The 19,953-nt window shown below is 41.6% G+C and overlaps 1 protein-coding gene across 6 annotated transcripts in view; it reads left to right on the forward strand.

Moving 5' to 3' along the window:
- The window catches only part of Gpm6b (glycoprotein M6B), a 162,489-nt gene that overhangs the window by 98,566 nt on the left and 43,970 nt on the right, over positions 1-19,953 (forward strand). For 2 of the 6 annotated variants that reach the window (XM_005315978.4, XM_013357235.4), the window contains exon 1: positions 18,147-18,590. The exons of 2 other annotated variants lie outside the window; for them this stretch is intronic. In XM_005315978.4, coding sequence (XP_005316035.1) covers positions 18,530-18,590 — 61 coding nt within the window. In that variant the 5' untranslated portion in view covers positions 18,147-18,529. Of the gene's footprint in view, positions 1-18,144; positions 18,591-19,953 lie in introns of those variants that run through there. 2 more of the 6 variants (XM_005315976.4, XM_013357237.4) reach the window with 2 other exon arrangements.

Here is a 19,953-nt window from a genome sequence, read left to right on the forward strand (position 1 = left end):
TGATTTTAAAGTCTGAAAAGCTGAAATATGACAGATCTTGGCACTGTCAAATGGGAAGTTGTAGTCATGGGCTGCGTAATGATGTTTCTGTCAACAGAGCACATGTATTGTGGTGTCCCATAAGATTATATACCCTAGTGATGTTGTAACCATCTTGGTTTATATAAGTATGCTAAATGATGTTCTAACAACAAAGAAATTGCCTAATTATGTACTTCTCAGAACATACTCCTTTCATTAAACATCACATGACTGTATTTATACCCAAAGAGCTTCATAGATAGAAACTAGGTTTAGAGCTCATTCATTCACCTGTACAAAGAAGTACTTCATGTATCCAGATGCACGCAGGTATTAAATAATTTAGACAGTGTAGGTTTATTCCTTAAATTAAGTTCTAGATTCTTTTGCTAGGTGAGTCTGTTCACTGACATAGTAAGCATGCTTTAGCATTAGAATCACAGCCTGTTAACAGCATTCATTTTCTTTTTTTCTGATGGAAATCATAGCAGGTCAAGGTTATCCTAGTGAAGACACAGATCAGCCACCTATGAGAGTGATGGGAAGTGCCAGCTGCCACTGGTTGCAAGCACAAGACCTGTCTCACACAGATTGCAAAGCAATGGTTGGCATGTTTTGTTTGTGTGTTTAATCTCAATAGGTGCAGTGAGATACAAGTTTAAGAGGCACATGCTTCCGAGGAACATCTTGTGTTTATTTCTGAATCAGCTTTGGTTCACCACTAAGCTCCTGCTCTGCTCCTGTCTTGTATTGGCTTTTAGCATTCTTTGCATTTAGCAATGATCATGTACTTCTCTACTTTACTATAAAAATGTAAAAGTTGAACAAACAACTGAATATGAAAACTGCCCATTACCATCAGAGGTTCGGATTGGAGTGCAGAGGTAAAAAGGAGAAAAAAAATAACCTTCTATTTTCTGGTTTCAACATTTTGTTCCATTGTATAAGTATTGAACTTGTAACTTATTTTTAAGAATAGGAATTAAACCTGAACTACATTCTCAGCCCTTTTGATTTTTAATTTTGAGACAGGGCGTCTCTAAATTGCTGAGGTTGGCCTCAAATTTGTGATCCTCCTGCCTGAGCTTCTCAAATTGCTGGGATTAGAGGTGTGGGCCACCACCCCTGGCTTTATTTATCATTTTAAAAAACGAAGTGGGAGGGAGGTTGCCAGTGTCTTTATTAAACCCCTCACCTCATTCTGAGATTATTAGGAGACCTGAAACCATATGAGGAGGACCCAGTCAGTATTCTTTCATTCTGAGTGAGTTTTAGAATCTGGCTGCTGTTGAAGACGTGACTTCTTGCCAGTGATTTGAAACTCAGGGGTGCTCAGGACTTTTGTAGATTTCTTTTTTTTTTTTTTAATATTTATTTTTTCGTATTTGGCGGACACACAACATCTTTGTTTGTATGTGGTGCTGAGGATTGAACCCGGGCCGCACGCATGTCAGGCGAGCGCGCTACCGCTTGAGCCACATCCCCAGCCCTTATTTGCCAATTCTTGCCCAGAGTTAAGCTCTGCTATATCCTTGTCCCCATGGTTCCAGTCATCCTTCTGTGGATTATATGAGGTTCAACAGGCTGAGGATCAGATCTCTTCTCTTAGTCATTTGTAAGCACCAATAACAACCCCTCCCTGCCATTATAGGTCTGGGCTAGCAAATGAATGAGCTGTGGACTTAGTGATCATGGACTGTCCAGTTTGGTGATATACTGTGATTCCAGGTGTCATGACAGTGTCCCTCACCCAAGTAAATGGCTAAATAATTGCTGAATAATAAGTGAATGCTTGAGTTCCTTAGCTCCCCCAGTGATAACCAGCCCCATTTTGTTTTCATATCTGTAGCACCTGGCATGTGGCTAGCACTTGATAAATATGCATTAAGTAAACAAATGAGTGATTAATTAACAGTTAAAATGTTAAGAACTGGCTTTAGGTCCTAATAGTAAATGGCAGGTATTCCAAAACGTCATCTGTGTATTTTTGTGAGTCTTAATATGCTTTAATTAAGAAATAATGAGAGGGCTGGGGATGTGGCTCAAGCGGTAGTGCACTCGCCTGGCATGCGTGGGGCCCGGGTTCGATCCTCAGCACCACATACAAATAAAGATGTTGTGTCTGGGGCTGGGGATGTGGCTTAAGCGGTAGCGCGCTCGCCTGGCATGCGTGCGGCCCGGGTTCGATCCTCAGCACCACATACCAACAAAGATGTTGTGTCTGCCGAGAGCTAAAAAATAAATATTAAAAATTCTCTCTCCCTCTCTCTCTCTCTCCTCTCTCACTCTCTCTTTAAAAAAAAAAAAGATGTTGTGTCTGCCGAAAACTAAAAAATAAATATTAAAAATTCTATCTTTCTATCTCTCTCGCTCTCTCTTTAAAAAAAAAAAAAAAAGAAAGAATGAGAGATCCAGATTTTGGGGTGAGGAAAAGAACAAAGAAAGGGATGAAAATGTTTTCATGGAAAAGTTCAGAAGTTACAATTTTAAGCAGGTGTTTACATCGAGAATACTTAGGACAGCCTATCTGTGATGTGTTGAATACACGAATTACTTGCGTTTTATTCACAGTAATAAAAATCACGAGTAGTGATTTCTGTAAAATTATTCATCTTCCTTTACCAGTATATTAAAACAAGTATGGGGTTAACAGGTTTGAAATTCATATCATTTCTTTTGAATACTTTCACTAGGGTTTAGCAGTAATTAGTGAGAAATAATTTATTTAAGAAGGAATAAATAGATTGCATAATTAACACATTGACTGATCAACTCTTTGATATGAACATGATTAATCACCTGTCACTTTCATCTGTGAAATGAACAAAGCAGAGGCTACACAGCAAATCCTTCAAATAAGATTTTTGATATTTTAAATAAGCTAATTGTCGGGATGGCCAATTCGAAATAAAACTGTTTAAGCTTTCTAAATATATTCGAGTTTTCTTTTACATGACTGTGCCATGTTCAACTTACCCTTTATATATCAATCCTTGGGATCAGGTGCTTAAAAGAAAAAAAAGCTTCAGGGGCTGAGGTTGTGGCTCAAAGGTAGAGCACTTGCCTAGCATGCGTGAGGCACTGGGTTTGATCCCCAGCACCACAAAAAAAAAAAAAAAAAAAGATATTGTGTCCACCTATAACTAAAAAATAAATTGTTAAAAAAAAGAAAAAAGCTTCAAACTCATATTTGGCTTTGGGATAAAGAATTAACCCAAACCAAGAATTTGCTTATTGTCCTGTTATCCCAAACAATAGTGAGCATTTCCTCTTTGGCAACATCATAGTGATAACAACAGCTTAGACTCTTTTAGTGCATTATCATTTTCAGTAGTTGAGGGCATTTCCTATTCCCCCAAAGCAGTGGAACATATTCCACTGGTGTGCTGCAGTTATTGGGGAATTTCCAATAATTTGTATCTCACAATGTGAAGATATGGACTGATTTAAAAATATATATATATATATATATATATATATATATATATATATATATGCACTTATTCTGATCATGCACAGCTGTCACTGCCATGCAGTCTGATAGAATTTCTTTGGGTGGGCAAGAAGGAGTGGGATCTTAGCTTGGGAGCGAGAATTGCCCATAATGCACAGTTCTCCCCTGAGAGTGGGTGGAGCAGGTGACCATTATCCATCCATTATGTTCTGGCAGAGGCAGGTTGACAAGCTCCGTCCTGGAGTTTTATTGCCTTTTCAAGAAAGCATTTCAACCCCACTCTGGTCTCGCCTATTAATCACAGCAACTACTTTTTATTGAGTGTTCTAGGTCTTGTGCAAAGCCCATGGCATGCATTAGCTCACTTAATCCTATGGCATGGTTTATCAGTGGCTTTTCATTAAGAAGATAAATTGACGTTAACAAGTATTGATTTCCAAAGATTTATGTTGTCTTGTCTACTCTGTCTTGGCCCAATAAAATTGTATTTTTAAAAGGTATTTGATAAAAATACAATAATGCATTTTTGCAAAGCTATAATGTATAGTTTTAGGAAGAATTAGCTCTGCTTAGAGTATACACTGTACATTCAGTGTTTGGACCTTATCCTAAGAGATAATTTGCTTTCCTATTCCTCAGGTGAAGAAGACAAGAGCTTATTCAGCTATGAGTCAAGAACATAGCATTTTAGTCCTGTCTTTCCTAATTATAGACTGGAAAAGGAGAGAATTAAATACAATTCTTCTTACTATAGTTTTCTGCAGACAAATTTTAGATTGACTCCAGTGCATTCATCTTAAATTCCTAGGTAGTTAAATGAAGGAATATATGTAGCCTGTCCTGTCAGGGCCATAGATGACATTGCTTTCTTCATGGCACAGAACAAGGACAAAGACTAATGGTGGAGAATTAGAAACCTTCCTCTCTGTCATTCCATAGCCATTTGGAATGCACTAATTACTCTTCAGTGTGTGACTAAGTGACCTCAAGCTGTGTGTTGATTGAAAGCACTGAATGAACATGATTTTTAAAAGTATATTGGAGCCACATGTGGTGCTGAACCCTGTAATCTCAGTGGCTCAGGAGGCTGAGGCAGGAGGATTACAAGTTTGAGGGCAGCCTCAGCAACTTAGTGAGACTCTAAGCAAAAGTGTACTGGTACATTGCCAACATTAAACTCATTTCCAAAAAGGTAGAAAGGAATTTTATCAAATGGTTTGTGAGGTAAGCATAGGAACTCACCTGAACTAGGAATCCCTATTGCTCTCATTTAGATGCTGAATATCCCCCAAAGCCTGCCCATGTGTTTAAAAAAAAAAAAAAAAAAAAATTGGTTCCCAGGGTGATGGTGTTGGGAGGTGGTGGAACCTTTTAGGAGGGGGGGTCCTAGTGGTAAGTCCTTTGGTAACTAGAGGCATGACCCTGAAGGACATTATGGGATCCCAGTTGCATCTTTTACTCTTTGATTTCTGGCCACAAGATGAGTGGTTTTGCTCTACCACATTCTCCTGCTGTGATGATCTGTCTCACCACCAGCCCGAAGCATCTGGGCCAACCAGTCTTGGACCGGAACCTCAAACTGTGAGCCAAAATAAACCTTTTCTCTTTATAAGTTGATTATCAAGGGTATTTTATTATAGTGCAGAAAGCTGACTAATATACCTATCTTAAAAAAATAGATTTAGCAATGCAGTATGTCATTGATATGGAAATTATGAATGTACAATTGCAAGAAAAACTAAAATTACCCAACCCATTTTAAGTTATTATGAGTTATGCAACTTACTTGTCATCTGCTGTACAGATCTCAGTATCATATACAGACTTCAATGAAATGCTAGATGTCACCTCAAAAAGAAGCAAAGATAGTAGGCTTGAGAACTGGTAGGTGACTCCAAATGGCATTCTGGAGATGACAAAGCTTCTGATTGATTGGACCTCTTCCAAAGAAAGATGTCTGGCACCTTACTCCAAAGAATTCCAGAAGCTCAGGGGAATCCATTCCAGACTGTTCAAACATCAGATAAGAGTAGGTAGAAAAATCACTTGACCTGAACAGTTAGCAGATGACTTAGGATGACAGGAGCAGTGATAGAGCTGGGCCTACAGCCAGTGGCTTACAGCAGTCCTGACCTGATGCTTCTTTCTTTCTTCTAACCATCCTGCTGAACGGACCATGGGACCTTAGAGCCAGGACAGCCTTCATAAAGCATCCTGACAAGTCGTCTAAGTGTTTGGGTCTGATCTTAAATAAACTGTTTCCACGTGGATCTTATAAACTATTCCTGTGTGCGCATGCTTGTACAGAGCTGTCCCGCGTTCTCTTTACTCATTGCATCTTGGACAACAAACATTTAGCTGCCTTACTTTACAGCACCCATAAATTGACTTGTGAAATGTGCTCAAGCCAGTGAGGGGAGGGCACCTGTTACCTGCCCCAGAAACACATAGGTCAGACTCCTGTAGATGCATCCCCACCCCATGCCCAAACTTGGCCACAGTGGCCCCCACCCCCTTCCGTCTGTAGTGACAACTTACTGGGTCAGCCTTCTCAGGCAGGGCCAGTCTCCAAACTCCCAGACCTGGGTGCAAAATGAAAACACAAGCTGCTTGTTCTAAAGGCTGGGAAAAGGTGATGTTTGATGTAGTTCACTACAAAGCTTTACTCTTTCCTCCTAGCTTCTCTCTCTGCACTTGTCAGGGTTTTTTTTTTTTTTTTTTTTTTTTTTTTTTGCTTTTCACTTACTGTCATTCTAAGTCAAGAAAAATTGAATTTTAAATTATTCATTTGAAATCATTAGCATGAATCTTACTGATCATCCTTATACTGTGCACTGCAGGTTTTTGATACAAATCTGAGAGCATTTAACACATGTGGGATCACTGAAATGGCACAATTCATGTTTTGTAACTAGTATGTGCATTCATATGTTGTTCTAGGCAGAACTGTGGTAATGCTGCACAAAACTAACTAGGCTGTTCTTTTTGTTTGTTTGTTTGTTTTTTGTTTTTACTGGGGACTGAACCCAAGGGCATTCTACCTCTGAGCTAAAGGCCCAGCCTTTTTTACTTTTTGTTTCCAGAGAAGATCTTGCTAAGTTGTTGAGGCTGGCCTTGAATTTGCCATTCTCCTGCCTTGGCCTCTTGAGTCACTGGTATTACAAGCGTGTACACCTGGCTTGGTTGTATTTCATGATATGAGTACATTCTCTCTCTCTCAATGCTGTATTTATTTATTTATTTATTTATTTATTTATTTTTATGTGGCACTGAGAATCTAACCCAGGGCCTCTAGGTGCTAGCCAGCGCTCTACCGCTGAGCCACAACCCCCCCACCCCAATCCCCCCCCCCCAGTAAATTCTCTTAACACTCCCTCCCTTGGCTTGCTGATGAGTAATAAAGAACTGAAAGAATAAAATAATTCTGGGCTGTCCTGTCTTTCCTTCTATAGTGTCTTTTTCAGCATAAGTGGTTGGCCAAGTTATAGGGAAGCAATTTGAGTAAGAAAGGATGTGTTAGTTTCCTTGGGCATCCATGCCTTAAAACTCCATTACCTTCTTTCTTCATCCAAAGCAAGTTGTGGTTTGAACAGAAAGTGTCACCTTTTCAGATGGCTGGCGCCAGTACCTATTCGGTCCTGGACGTTCCATGCTTTCGTTGTACTGACTTTGAATCTAACTGAACTCCCTGTGTGTCATGGGCCCATCAGAATTCTGGACTTGGGCTGGGGATGTGGCTCAAGCGGTAGCACGTTCGCCTGGCATGCGTGTGGCCCAGGTTCGATCCTCAGCACCACATACCAACAAAGATGTTGTGTCCGCCGAGAACTAAAAAATAAATATTAAAAAATTCTCTCTCTCTCTCAAAAAAAAAAAAAAAAAGAATTCTGGACTAATGGGCCATTGTGAATGTGATATGCAAATGGGGTGACAAGGAACACATAGCTCCTCTGCCTGGCATGGATGAAAACCCTGGCTTTCATCCCCAGCACTGCTCCAAAAAACAAAGCAAGACAAAATTTAAAAAAAATTAAATAAAACCCATAGATGACCATGTTTGGGGGAGAAAATAATGAGTGGTGGCATAGCTGTTCTGAGTGTTCTTGGTGACCTACCTCCACTCAAGTGCGTGCTGCATTGCTCCATTGGACATTATGTGCAAAACACAAGTTCAAAGTGAAATTACTAGAAATTTCAGGACAATGGCATCAGAGTATTCGGCCCACACTTGAGTTTGAGGGCAGAGAACTGTATACGTTGCACGTCCACAAAGCTGGACCTTGCTCGTGTGGTTCTATGACATGAAGAATGGAATTCCATTGTAATTTTAAAACATTAGAGGCAAATCTAATTTGGTCTTGAGTGCCTGTAGGTGTTAGCAATGCCCTTCAGATTCCAGAAGCCAGTTTCATCCATGTTTTAAAGAGTAGTTAAGTATCCTTGGAGGCACATCTTTTTAAAATCCCATTGCTTTATCCATCTCGGTTCCATTTATTTCTTTGCATCTAAGACTTCACATCCAAGCTAGCTGTCCTCAGGGAGGGCTTTGGGATGTATTGAGGACAGACACACAAAGGTCTGGGGCCGGGAGGCGATGGGGGTAGGAAATGCCCTTACAAATCCAGTCAGACCATGCAGGGGCACAGAAGTGAGCCCCTCAGGGACAGAAAAAGATCTGGAAGGATGTGAAATCAGCTAGTCGTCCTTCTGGCCACCTCTCCCTTGGACCTGTATGTTATTGGTGGGAGCATGAAGAACTTCCAGAACAGAAACAGCATTTTGTTAGTACCATGTAGGAGGTGTCGTGCTGAGACTCTGCAATATTTCACTTGTGCTTGCTAACAATAGCCTGCTGGGGGAAGTTCTCTTATGAGTCCTCTGTCAGTTGATGATGAAGTCGCAGCTCAGAAAGGTCAAGTGGCATGGTAAGGCTGCTCAGAACTGGGCTGGAAGGGATGGTGGGTGAACATGAGAGTGTGATATTCTTACCCAGCTGGGGAGGTGTGCAGCCTTAATCCCCCAGAAGTTGTAGGGAGAGTGTCAGATGACCCTGCTTTGTGGGTAAAGTGATGAATGTTGGGATGGCTGTTCTGGGTGAGTCATTGGTGATATGGACTCTGAGTTTGACAGGTCATGGCTGCTAGCCATGCCCAATCCTAGCAGCTTGGGAGGCTGGGGCAGAGGGATTGCAAGTTCAAAGCCAGCATTAGCAACTTAGTGAGGCCCTAAAAAGCTCAGGGAGACCCTGTCTCCGAATAAACTATAAAAAGGGCTAGGGATGTGGCTCTGTGGTTAAGCACCACTGGGGTTCAATTCCTGGTACCCAAAACAAAACAAAACCCAGAACAGTTGATGGCTGCTGATCACCTTGTCACCTCATGTAGCTAGCTTTGGCTCCTGTATGGTGGTTTTGTGACTCCTAAGTTCCCAGCTTTAGCATCCAGTGGCCAAGGGTCAGCTCTGACTTTGACCAGCTGCATGACCTTGGCCAGGTTCCCTGGACTCTCTCTTGGTTTTTCCATTCATGCAAGGGGGATAATGAAGCCCATTTCTCAGTACTGTCATGGAGGCAAAAATATGAAAGAATATTGGGTGAAGTTCCACAACATTCTGATGCAGAAGACACTCTCAGCCCCTGACCGTTGGCCTCTATTCCACTTAATGAGCTACTGTCACATCTCACATCTGGATGCTGTGAGTCCTCTGGAGACAGCATTGAACCCAGTCACTGGGCCACACATCTAGCCAGCACCTTTGCTCGATCCCTTGCTGGCATTTAGTTTCCTTGTGACTTGGTGGCAGTTGTGGAGGTATATGTATTAGGTTTGGGAAAATACAACTGGCCTTTCCATTGCTCAGATCAGTGTAAAGTGACCACCGTCAGAGGGATCCAGGGCCTGCCAGAGAGAACACCTTCCCCAGCAGCCCAACAGAGAGAAACTTGTTAATCTGTACCCTTTTTTTTTTTTTTTTTTTGGTACCAGGGATTGAACTCAGGGGCACTCAACCACTGAGCCACATCCCCAGTCGTATTTTGTATTTTATTTAGAGACAGGGTCTCACTGAGTTGCTTAGCGCCTTGCCATTGCTAAGGCTGGCTTTGAACTCCTGATCCTTTTGTCTCAGTCTCTGAAGCCACTGGGATTACAGGCCACTGTGCCCGGCTAACTTGTGCCTTGCCTTGACTCTTTCAGGGAAAGATGACGGCAGCCTCTGCATGTACAGGGCAGGGAGCCAGCTTCAATGGCGTAGGGGCAACAAGGAGTTTTCTTGATGTGCCCTGAATTCTTAAAAGGATCTTTAAGGGTCGTAAAGAGATCACTTCATCTTTAGTCCTACCCTGCTGGTCATATCCCATCATTTTTCAACTTCTGAGGTTTTACAGCAAGGACATCTTGTGATTTACCCTTGAATTTGAAAACATTTGTCTTCCTTTGGCAAAGCAGGCCTTGAGGGCACACCGTTGAAAGTTAGGGTTGGTCCAAGTTGCTTTCTCTAACCTGAGTGGGATCCAGGTATCTTTCCAGTGGAAAGAGATGACATTTACATGGAGAGACACAGGGGAGTTAGACCACTATGAAGACACAAGAGTTCCCCTAGGAGCCTCGCTAAAGGAGACGGGCTTAGGGCTATGCCTCGGGAGGAAAGTTGAGGCTGGGAAGGCACTGTGAGTGAGGTTTTGGGCAGGTGACATAAGGGGAGTCCCCAGCAGAGCACCTCAGTTTCCCCCAACTTTGTACGTAAGATATCAACTCTGGGTAGGAGAACACTCCAGGCTCTGTGGTTTTTGGTGGCAAACCACTCTGGAGACATGACTTGGATTCCAGTAGCTGTGGTTCAAAGCTAACAAAGAGAGGTTTGGAAGACCTGCCCTTGTTCATATCAACCTGGTGCACGCTGGGAAAACGACTTAATTGGGAGCCTTGGCAGGAAGAGCTTATTGATGGTGTTCTACTCTTAATGAGAGAATCTGAGTTCCCCATGGGCTGGGATAATTAATCAGGAAGATTGTTGTCGGTAGATGAGCTGTCTGTCTCCTGACCTATGCCTTGTGTATGCAGAAAGGAATGGAAACTTCCTTTCTTTATCAAAACCACTTTAAAAAAAAAACAAAAAACATCTGGTCCTCATTTCTCTGGTTTTGTTTGAGTCTGGTTCTGTCATGTTAGGGTTCATTCCCAGTATGATGACACAGAGGAAGGGCATTGTCTTGCTCATCCCCTGGGGTCTCTGATCCCCTGAAAATTCTACCTCATTTAAGTCCCCAAGCAACCCAGACTCAGGGCAAGCTGTCTACCTTACTAAGATAAAGAACATAGTCAGGTGTGGTGGTGACGCATACCTAGTCCCAGTGTGTGGTTTAGATGTGAGGTGTCCCCCAAAAGCTCATGTGTGAGACAGTGCAAGAAAGTTTAGAAGTGAAATGATTGAGTTATGAGAGTTTTAACCAAATTAGTGGATTAATGCACTGATGGATAACTGGGTGGTAACTGTAGGCAGATAGGGTATGGCTGGAAGAGGTGGGTCATTGGGAGTGTGCCTTTGGGGGTATATATTTTGTCCCTGGAGTGGAGCTGCCTGTTTTCTGGTGCCATATTCTGAGCTACTGACCTCCCTCATGGCCTTCCACCATGATGTTCTGCCTCACCTCAGGCCCAGAGTCAAACATCTGTGGTCTGAGACTTCTGAAACCATGAGCCCCAAATACACTTTTACTCCTCTAAAATTGTTCATGTCAGGTCTTTTGATTGCAGCAATGAAAAACTAACTAAAATACCCAGTGATTTAGGAGGCTAAGGCAGGAGAATTACAAGTTCAAGGCTGGCCTCTGCAACTTAGACCCTGTCTCAAAATAAAAGGGTGGGGATGTAGCTGAGTGGTATGCCATTCCTGGGTTCCAAAAAAGAAAACACCAGAGCAAGCATCATATTCCCATATGTCACCCTTAAAAATGGGGTTGATAATCCCTCTCTCTTTGACTGTGATGTAGACCCAACCAAGTAATTAAGAGCATCTTTCTCTGTGCAGGACAGGTTATGCTTTTAACCTGCCCATCACCACCTCTTCTAAGGTGTAATTTTTAAAATGTTGGAGTCCAAATAGATTTTCCTTTTCCATTTTCTCTTTCCATTTTCATTTCAGAGGGGGAAGTGTCCCCTCCTGCCACCCGCTGCTGGCCGTCTGCCTCTCCTGTGATCTCAACTCATCATTTATCCACCCCCACTCGCATCTTAAATCTTTCTTTCAATCACTGCTGCCTTTTCAGCATAGAACATTTGGGGGACTTTTCTTGACTGGCTTCTTCCTTTATCTGCCTGCATCTTTCCCTCGCCTTCTCACTCCCACATTTCTTTAGAAAGTGGGCCGCCCTTGCTTCCTCTTCTTCACTTCCCAGCCCTTTCGTAGCCCCTCTATAAATTGGTTTCCATTCCAGTCTCAGTGCTGATGCTGGCAAGCAAATTGGAATTTTCCATTTCAGTGGTCTTTGCCAAGTCCTCGCCTTCTGGCTGCCTTGACTGTGGAACACCCCCTCCTTCTTAAAATTCCCTCCTCCTCTGTGACAGGGCCCTCTCCTGGATCTTCTCCAACATCCTCTACATCCTTTGAGGGTGGTTCTTCCCCCTAAATTAGGTGACACCTGCAAGGTTTTCTTCTCAGCACCTTTTCCCTTGGCTTCACACCTGCTCCCACGATAGCTGGTTTCTTTCTGCTGATAACGGCCAAGTCTTCATTTCCAAACTCGGCCCAGATGGAGCAGCTGCACAGCCATGGCCCACATGGCTTCTAGCTTCCAAATGTGATAGTCTTTCTCTTTCTCCCCACCTGGTGTGGGCTGAATTGTGTCCCCACTCCCCACCCCAAATATGTTGAAATCCTAACCTCCAGAGCCTCTGAATGTGCCCTTATTTGGAAAGGGTCTCTGTAGACTTAAGATGAGATGAGGCCATATCTGGTTAGGTAGGGGCTAGTCCAATATGACTGGTGTCCTTATGAGAAGACTCACAGAGACACAAGGGGAAAAGCAGCTGATGCCACAGAGGTTGGAGTGATGTATCTATAAACCAAAGACTGTGCAGGATTGCTGACTGTGCCCCAAAGCTGGAAGAGAGAGGTAAGGGAGGATCCTCTCCGAGGTGCCATCAGAGAAAACATGTCTCTGGCCCCACGTTGGTTTTGGACCTCCAGAACTGTAAGAGAATAATTTCTGTTGTTTGTTTGTTTTTTTGGTTCCAGGGATTGAACTCAAGGGCTATTAACCACTGAGCCACATCCCAGCCCTTTTTTATACTTTATTTAGAGACGGGTCTCACTGAGTTAGCATCTCGCTAAGTTGCTGAGGCTGACTTTGAACTTGCGATCCTCCTGCCTCAGCCTCCTGAGCTGCAGGGATTACAGGCCTACACCACCACGCCCGGTTACATCTATTATTTAGTCATCGAATTTAGGCTACTTTGTCACATCAACCCTAGGAAACCCGAACATCACTGAATCTTATGTTCCCTGTGGCACTCATTATCCTTTTAGGGATCCAAGCTAAAAGTCTGGGGAACAACCCTGAATCCACCTCGCCTTAGTACTTGGTGTTTCATTTCTGCCCCAGTTGGGGGTAGAGTCTCCACTTCATCCTCAGTCAAGAGCAGTTACCCTGACTCTGGCCTCTCTGGTCTCTTATCCATCCATCAAACTGCCATCTTATATAATTTTCCTAAAGTTTGAGTGTGTCTCTGTCACTACAGCACATGTTTTGTGAGTGCCTGTCACCTACAGCAATTGGTATCACCTAGGAAGATCTTGAAGTCCTTGTGCCCACCACACGCCTGTCAAATCAGAATCTTTGGATGTGGGGCCCTGGCATCAGCATTGCCCAGACTTTGCAGATGATTGTGGGGTACAGTAAAGGCTTGAGGACCACAGACTGGGAGGATTCCACAATAGTCAAAGAAAATGTAGGGAAGAAAAAAGGGAGATTTAAGGCAGTCATTCTCAACTGGTGGTGATTTTACCCAGACATTTGGCAATGTTTGGTAACATTTTCAGAAACTGGGGTGGTGATACTAGCATCTAGTGAATAGAGGCCAGGGATGTTCCTAAAAACACCCACTATATCCAGGACAGTCCCCTTAGCAAAGAAAGAACCAGCCCCAACTGTCACTGGTGCTGACATTGAGCAAGCTTGATATAATAGACAGGAAGGAAGCAACAACACTGACTTTTGAGACAGATGTGTCCACACCGAACTGGGTAATGTAGTGCATGCTTATAATCCCATCGACTTGGGAGGCTGAGGCAGGAGAATTGCAAGTTCAAGGCCATCCTCAGCAACTTAGTGAGACCGTGTCTCTAAATAAAAAATGAAAAGGGCTGGGGATGTGGTTCAGTGGTAAAGCATCCCTGGGTTAAATCCCCAGGACTCCCCCCACCACACACACATACATAAAGAAACATGTGTCTGCACTAGTGAAAATGTCAGGCCTCCTCTGGCCACAGGCCACCTGTGCTATGCTCATTCTTCAGCTCGGTATATTGAACTTTCTGGCCATAACTGTTTCCATCAGTGAAGCCTCAGCCTGCTCCTGCCCAATTTATTCTCTTGCTTTTCTTTTGGAAATTAATTTGTTTCTCCCCGACTAGGAGAAGGAGGCTTATCACACCTCAAGTTGGCTTTTGCCAAACTGGGCAGTCGCTGTTTTCGTAGCTCCTTGGAGCTCCTAATGAGGCACTGTCTGTCATTAAATAAACAGTCAATTAGATTGGGAAGAAACTGGCCTGAAAGAGGCTTTTCATGCGCTCACAGCTATTGACATTAGCCAGCTTTGCGACAGTGGCCTGCCTGGGAACCACCTCTACCATTAAAAAGAACAGTAATGAGGATGGCTTATACTTCCGGAGCGTGACAACCAGAGTGTTCATATATATCATTTGGTTTGATTTGTCATGTCAGCTGTTAGCTGTATGTGGTGTCACTTTGTGCAAAGGAAAGTATAGCAATATACAGGAGGGAGGGCATCAGGACAAAGAACAAGAACAGGGAGGAATCAGAAGGCTTTTTTCAGAGACCCACATTAGATGAAAAATTAGAAATTTAATTCTGCTAATGGAGGACAAAGGCTTTGCCAAATTGATAAAGCTTTGGGAAAATCTAGTTATGCAAGGATGCAATTCTAGGTGAGCATATACGGACTTTCTGGCTCTATTCTGAATGTTTTAGTTTTTTAAAAAAATTATGTGACCTTTTAAAAAACAACACAGAATTATCATTTTGGCTATTTCTACTTTACATGAAGTATGTTTTCTCCCTTAAATGTACTACATAAGAATTCTTGCTATATTTTTATTTTGTCCTCACTAAATAGAAGGCCCAGATATTTTTTACTAGAACATATCTTGCATTTTATCATGGGAAGTAATGTGAAAATAAGAGCCACTTGAATGAATTTTAAATTATCTTAAAAAGAAATTTTTGTTAAGTGGCTCTGGGTATTGATTTCCTTGGAGGGACAATGAGGAAGGATTATGCCAGAGCATATTTCACATTATACAAATGTTCCATGAAACGGGAAAATTGCAGAGGAATTAGTAGCCAGAAGGAATTTTAAAACATGCTTTCTTGGTGATGAATGATTCTTCACTGAGGAGTCATTCTGAGGACATAAGGAACCTAAAATATGATTTAGAAAGTTGTAAAATAAATAAATAAATATAGATAAATAAATAAATGAATAAAAATAACCATTCCTTTTTTTCCCCTAGTACTGGGGATTGAACTCAGGGGTACTTTACCACTGAGCCACATCTCCAGTCCCCCCCTTTTTAAACATTTTTTATTTTGAGACAGGGTCTTGCTAATTTGCTTCGGGCTTTGACAAGTATCTAAGGCTGGCCTTGAAGTTATGATCTTCCTGCCTCAGCTTCCCAAATCACTGGGATTACAGGCATGCACCATCCAGCTGGAAAGAAAATGGGCATTTGAAAAAACATCTTTGTTAGCTATGTGGCTGGAAGAATCTGTAGGAAGATCATTGTGCAACTTGAGTTCTGTTGGCTGAACAGTCAGTTATATAGCACAGAATGGCTTCTTGGTTTTTAGCATACAGTAGGTACTTTATGAATCCTCCTCTACTCATTTGTCACTGTGGTGATACCACAGCACTTGTAGCAGGTAGGATCACCCTGGCTTAGGAGAGTTCTATGTGTCCCATTAGCCTTGGGTTGAATCTAATATATCCATTTTGTGTTAATCTTTCTCATCCTTTGATTTTCAGAAGTATTCTTGCTGTCTTTTAGTATGGGACTCAAAGAAATATTTTCAGCTCTGAGAGATATTTCCCCTCCTATTTGTTCTGTATATCTGGCTTTTCTGGCCAAAGATGGATGCATACCTCAAAAATACCATAAACATGTACTCCATTTTCAATGTTGTTGACAATTTTTCTTCTTTACTGATTCAAATGGATTATCATAAACATCAGTGAGACATTTGAGGCTGCTTATGAAATGGTACAATGGTACTTTCTAGAATTGTCATACATCATTGTCCTAATGACAGTGATGAAGTTGTAAATAAGGTCAGAGTGGTGAATTGTTCATTTACCTACAGTTTTTCAGAGTGAAGTAACCGAAGGCATCTACTGGAGGGTTTATGAATATTTTGTCTAATATCTTTGATTTCTGTCACTATGATACAGAACTAAGTTGTCTTTAAAATAAGAATATCTTTTCTATTCTGCCTTTACACTTGTATCATTATTAAAATAATATTCCCAACAGTGTGCAGTATCCTGAATCTGGGGCCCCAGCTATTGGGGAGGTGGAGGCAGGAGGATCATTTGAGCCCAGGGATTTAAAATACTCTAAAGTGATGGCCAAAAAAAATTATTCTACTCTGCCAGTTCCAGAATTGAATGACTTTGTTAGACATTTTAAAGAAAAACCAATAGCATAGCTAATCACAATTCTCCTCTTTTGTGCCAAATTGAATTTTACTTTGGTTTTAATTTTCATTTTAAATACTGAAGGGAACAAGCCTGTCACATACCAGCACCTGTCACCTTTTTGTCTGAATGGGCCTACGTGTTCTTTGCAAGACATGATTAAAACTTTCCCATTAAGACACATCAGAGGTTTTTTCTTTGTTTTTTTTTCTTTCTTTCTTTCTTTCTTTTTTAATCACAAAGGAATCTTTTTTATCTAAAGTCTGCAGCTTCAGGCTGCTGTGTGTCTCACTCCCCTCACCAGAAGACAAAATTGGCTGGGGCCATACTGAAGGGAATAGTTGATTGTGGGTGTGGTCTTCTAGGACAATGGTTAAAGTGAAAAATGAGATGTAAAATTAGTATCCAAACAGGCTTAACTGGTTTTCAAAATCTTCTCTTATTTAACAAGACAGAGGTATTGAATATAAGAAGGTTTGGGGGATTATCTAAAACCAAAGTTTTCAAAGATCGGGTTGTTAAAGGATTTGGATTCAAGATCTTGCACATTTTTTAAAGGTGTTGAACAATAAACCTTCAAAACTTGGGAGAGCGTTTTAGGAGAGGGAGTCTCTAACCTGTTTCATATATGTTCCCAAGATGGGTGTTGAGCCCAATCAGCTAACAGATTCTCTTTGTTCAGGGAATCCTTCACCCTGTACTTATCAGTGGTCATCTTTGTATTTGAGTTAAAGTTTTTAATAGGGATAAAGAATGTAGGTGGGCCAGCCAAATGCATTTTTAAAATAGGACAGAACCTGGTGCGGTAGTCCACATGTGTAATCCCAATAACTTCAGAGGCTGAGGCAGGAGAATCACAAGTTTGAGGCCAACTTTAACAGTGTAGCGAGACCCTGTCTCAAAATGAAAAAAATAAAAAGGGCTGGGGATGTATAAAGAACATCTGGATTCAATCCCCAGTATCAACAAACAAACAAACAAAAAAACCCATGATTGGTACATAAGCCTTTATGCCAAATATTTAGAATGCTTTTGAAAATGCCGTTTTGATTTTGAGTGAGGAGTTTTAATGAATAAATCACCATATGGAAATAATCACATCCAATTTAAAAAATGAATTTTCATGTCAAGAAACCACCAAAATGTCGGCTAGATATACTTATAACATATTATGTTTGTTTTTAAATAAGGAAAGTTTACCTTTTTATAAATTTTGACTTGAGTTATTAAAGTTTGCTTTACTGTCACATATATTAACTATAGACAAAGGAGTGAATTCTAATACTACCAGATTGCTACATTGCTATTGCTATTTCTTCTCTCTTGCGTATATTTTCTTTCAGTCTTATGTGTGTGTGTGTGTGTGTGTGTGTGTATACACGCACGTGTGTGTGTGTGTGCGCATTATTTTTTTTTTTTAAATCAGCTTGTCTGTCTAGAGATTCTGTGAAAAAGAAGTATTAAAAAAGCAAATAGAGACTATCGGCACATCCTTTGAATATGATTTCCCAGGACTTGGGGATAAATGAAATAAATAAAACTGTGATGCACCAAAAAGGGGTGGCATGGGAAAAAAAGCCTGGTGATTCTGGGAAGACGCACATTCTCCTAAGACTGCATATATTGTGGCCGACCAACGAAGTCACGTGGTGGGAGGGGGCTCTTTTCTTTCTCTTCTACATCCCTTCCTCTGATGTCACAAATCTGTTCTTTCCTGGGAGAATTAATTAGTATTCATTGGGTGCAGTTGGCAAGAAGGGGAGGGAGCGATTTTAAGACGGCAAGGAGGAAGAGCTGTGGGGGAGCAGGTCCTTCCCCTGGGAGCCACACAGAGCGGAGGCACAGTCGCGGGTGCAGAATGGTTGTTTTATAACTGGGATCCTCGGTGACGTATGGCTGCCTGTTCCTTGGCAGCTGTCTTTATGGACCAGTAGGCAGAGCGAAATTGACGCTGACAAGACTTTTGCATCTTGGAAGGGACTGTAATCTACTGTAGTGAAGAACAGAGCCTTTCAATCAGGCGGGTGTAAATAAGAGACGGAGGGGAGTCCAAAGAAAAGGAAGAGGAGGAAAAAAAAGTGTGTGTTGGGGGGAGCAGGGAAAAGCATTTTTGGTGGATGGTATGAAGCCAGCCATGGAAACTGCAGCCGAGGAAAATACTGAACAAAGCCAAGAGAGAAAAGGTACCCAGTGCTTCGACAATAGCCGGTTTTAAAGCTTTTCACTGAGGGTGCTTGAAAAGGGGTTAGCCGGGTTTTGTCTCTTAAATGGCTCTGAAACAATCCCTATGGCATGATCTTGTTTGCAGGGTGGTGTTTTCCTGTGGGCTGATGTTAGATGAAGAGAGCAGCCTCTCTTTAGTCCATTCCTGTTGCACATCTTCCTATGGAATGTGCAATTTCATAGAAGGATGTCCATAGTTTGTCACCAAGGGGAGTTGAATATGGGAAACTGTCTTTTTATTAATGTAATTAATCATAATTTAGCTTTTACGTTGTGCATGTTATATTTCAGGGACACGGAATGTGGTGTTCTCTGCCAGTGCCAAGACGGAACTGGAGGGGCATGCATGCTAATTACACTTTGGTTCCACTAATATAGTAGTGATTTAGACATACCTTCATTTACTTATTCTAGTGTGATTGCTCTTTCTGTGTATCAAGCCCCAACTATGGCCCGTAATGATCATTTACAGTTGGAGCTTCGGAGAGGGCATAGCTCTGTTGCCTAGTACTGATAGAACGGAAGGGGTCTTTTACTACTTACGACTTAAAGATTTGAGGGAGGAAAATTGATGAAAGGTCCTGTTCCCTGAAGGAAATCTTAGACCATGTCACAATTTTGATATCCAGAATAGCTTTTTGAGAAATCAGTATTGTTGCAGTATGAAAACGACAGAAAAGAGAAGCTGAAATTAATCTCTTTTTCCTAAATAATGACCGATGTCAAGTTTGATGCCCCATGGAATCAGCTCAGCCTCTGTTTGGTTAATGGCATCTCACTGCATTGTAAGTGATCTCCCTCACTCAAAGTCATGGACTGTCATAATCGCACAAAAACATGTTCTATATCCGCAGTGGCTCTGATGTTAAAAGGTTATTTCGCTCAACGGCCCTTGCGCTCAATGACAGTCACTAAACTATAGTAATTCTCCAGAATAGGGGCACAACTGTGTTTTTCTTATGCCTATATAGGTTGAACCATATGAAATTCCTGATGGTCAACCATTTTAAACCTACAAAAATTGGTGACTATATGTAATTCCACTTAGCATGTTGGGGTAAAGGCAGCTTGTTTTTATGCATAATTTCTTCTGTGCACATTAACATTTTTATCCTGAACAGACCAATTTCATTTTAAAAATAAATTTCTTAAAGTATGATAATACACATAACATAAAATTTGCCATTTTAACCATGCAAGAATATAATCCAGTGGCTTTAGGCAAATACCAATCTAATTTTAAAGTTGTTAGTTTGGTTCGATCCTTGTGTCAGACCGACCTCCCTCCAACAAAAACCCACCTTGTCTTCTCTTGTATGTGCC

The sequence above is a fragment of the Ictidomys tridecemlineatus genome, chromosome X (assembly GCF_052094955.1).
Source record: "Ictidomys tridecemlineatus isolate mIctTri1 chromosome X, mIctTri1.hap1, whole genome shotgun sequence".
NCBI classification, from domain to species: domain Eukaryota; kingdom Metazoa; phylum Chordata; class Mammalia; order Rodentia; family Sciuridae; genus Ictidomys; species Ictidomys tridecemlineatus.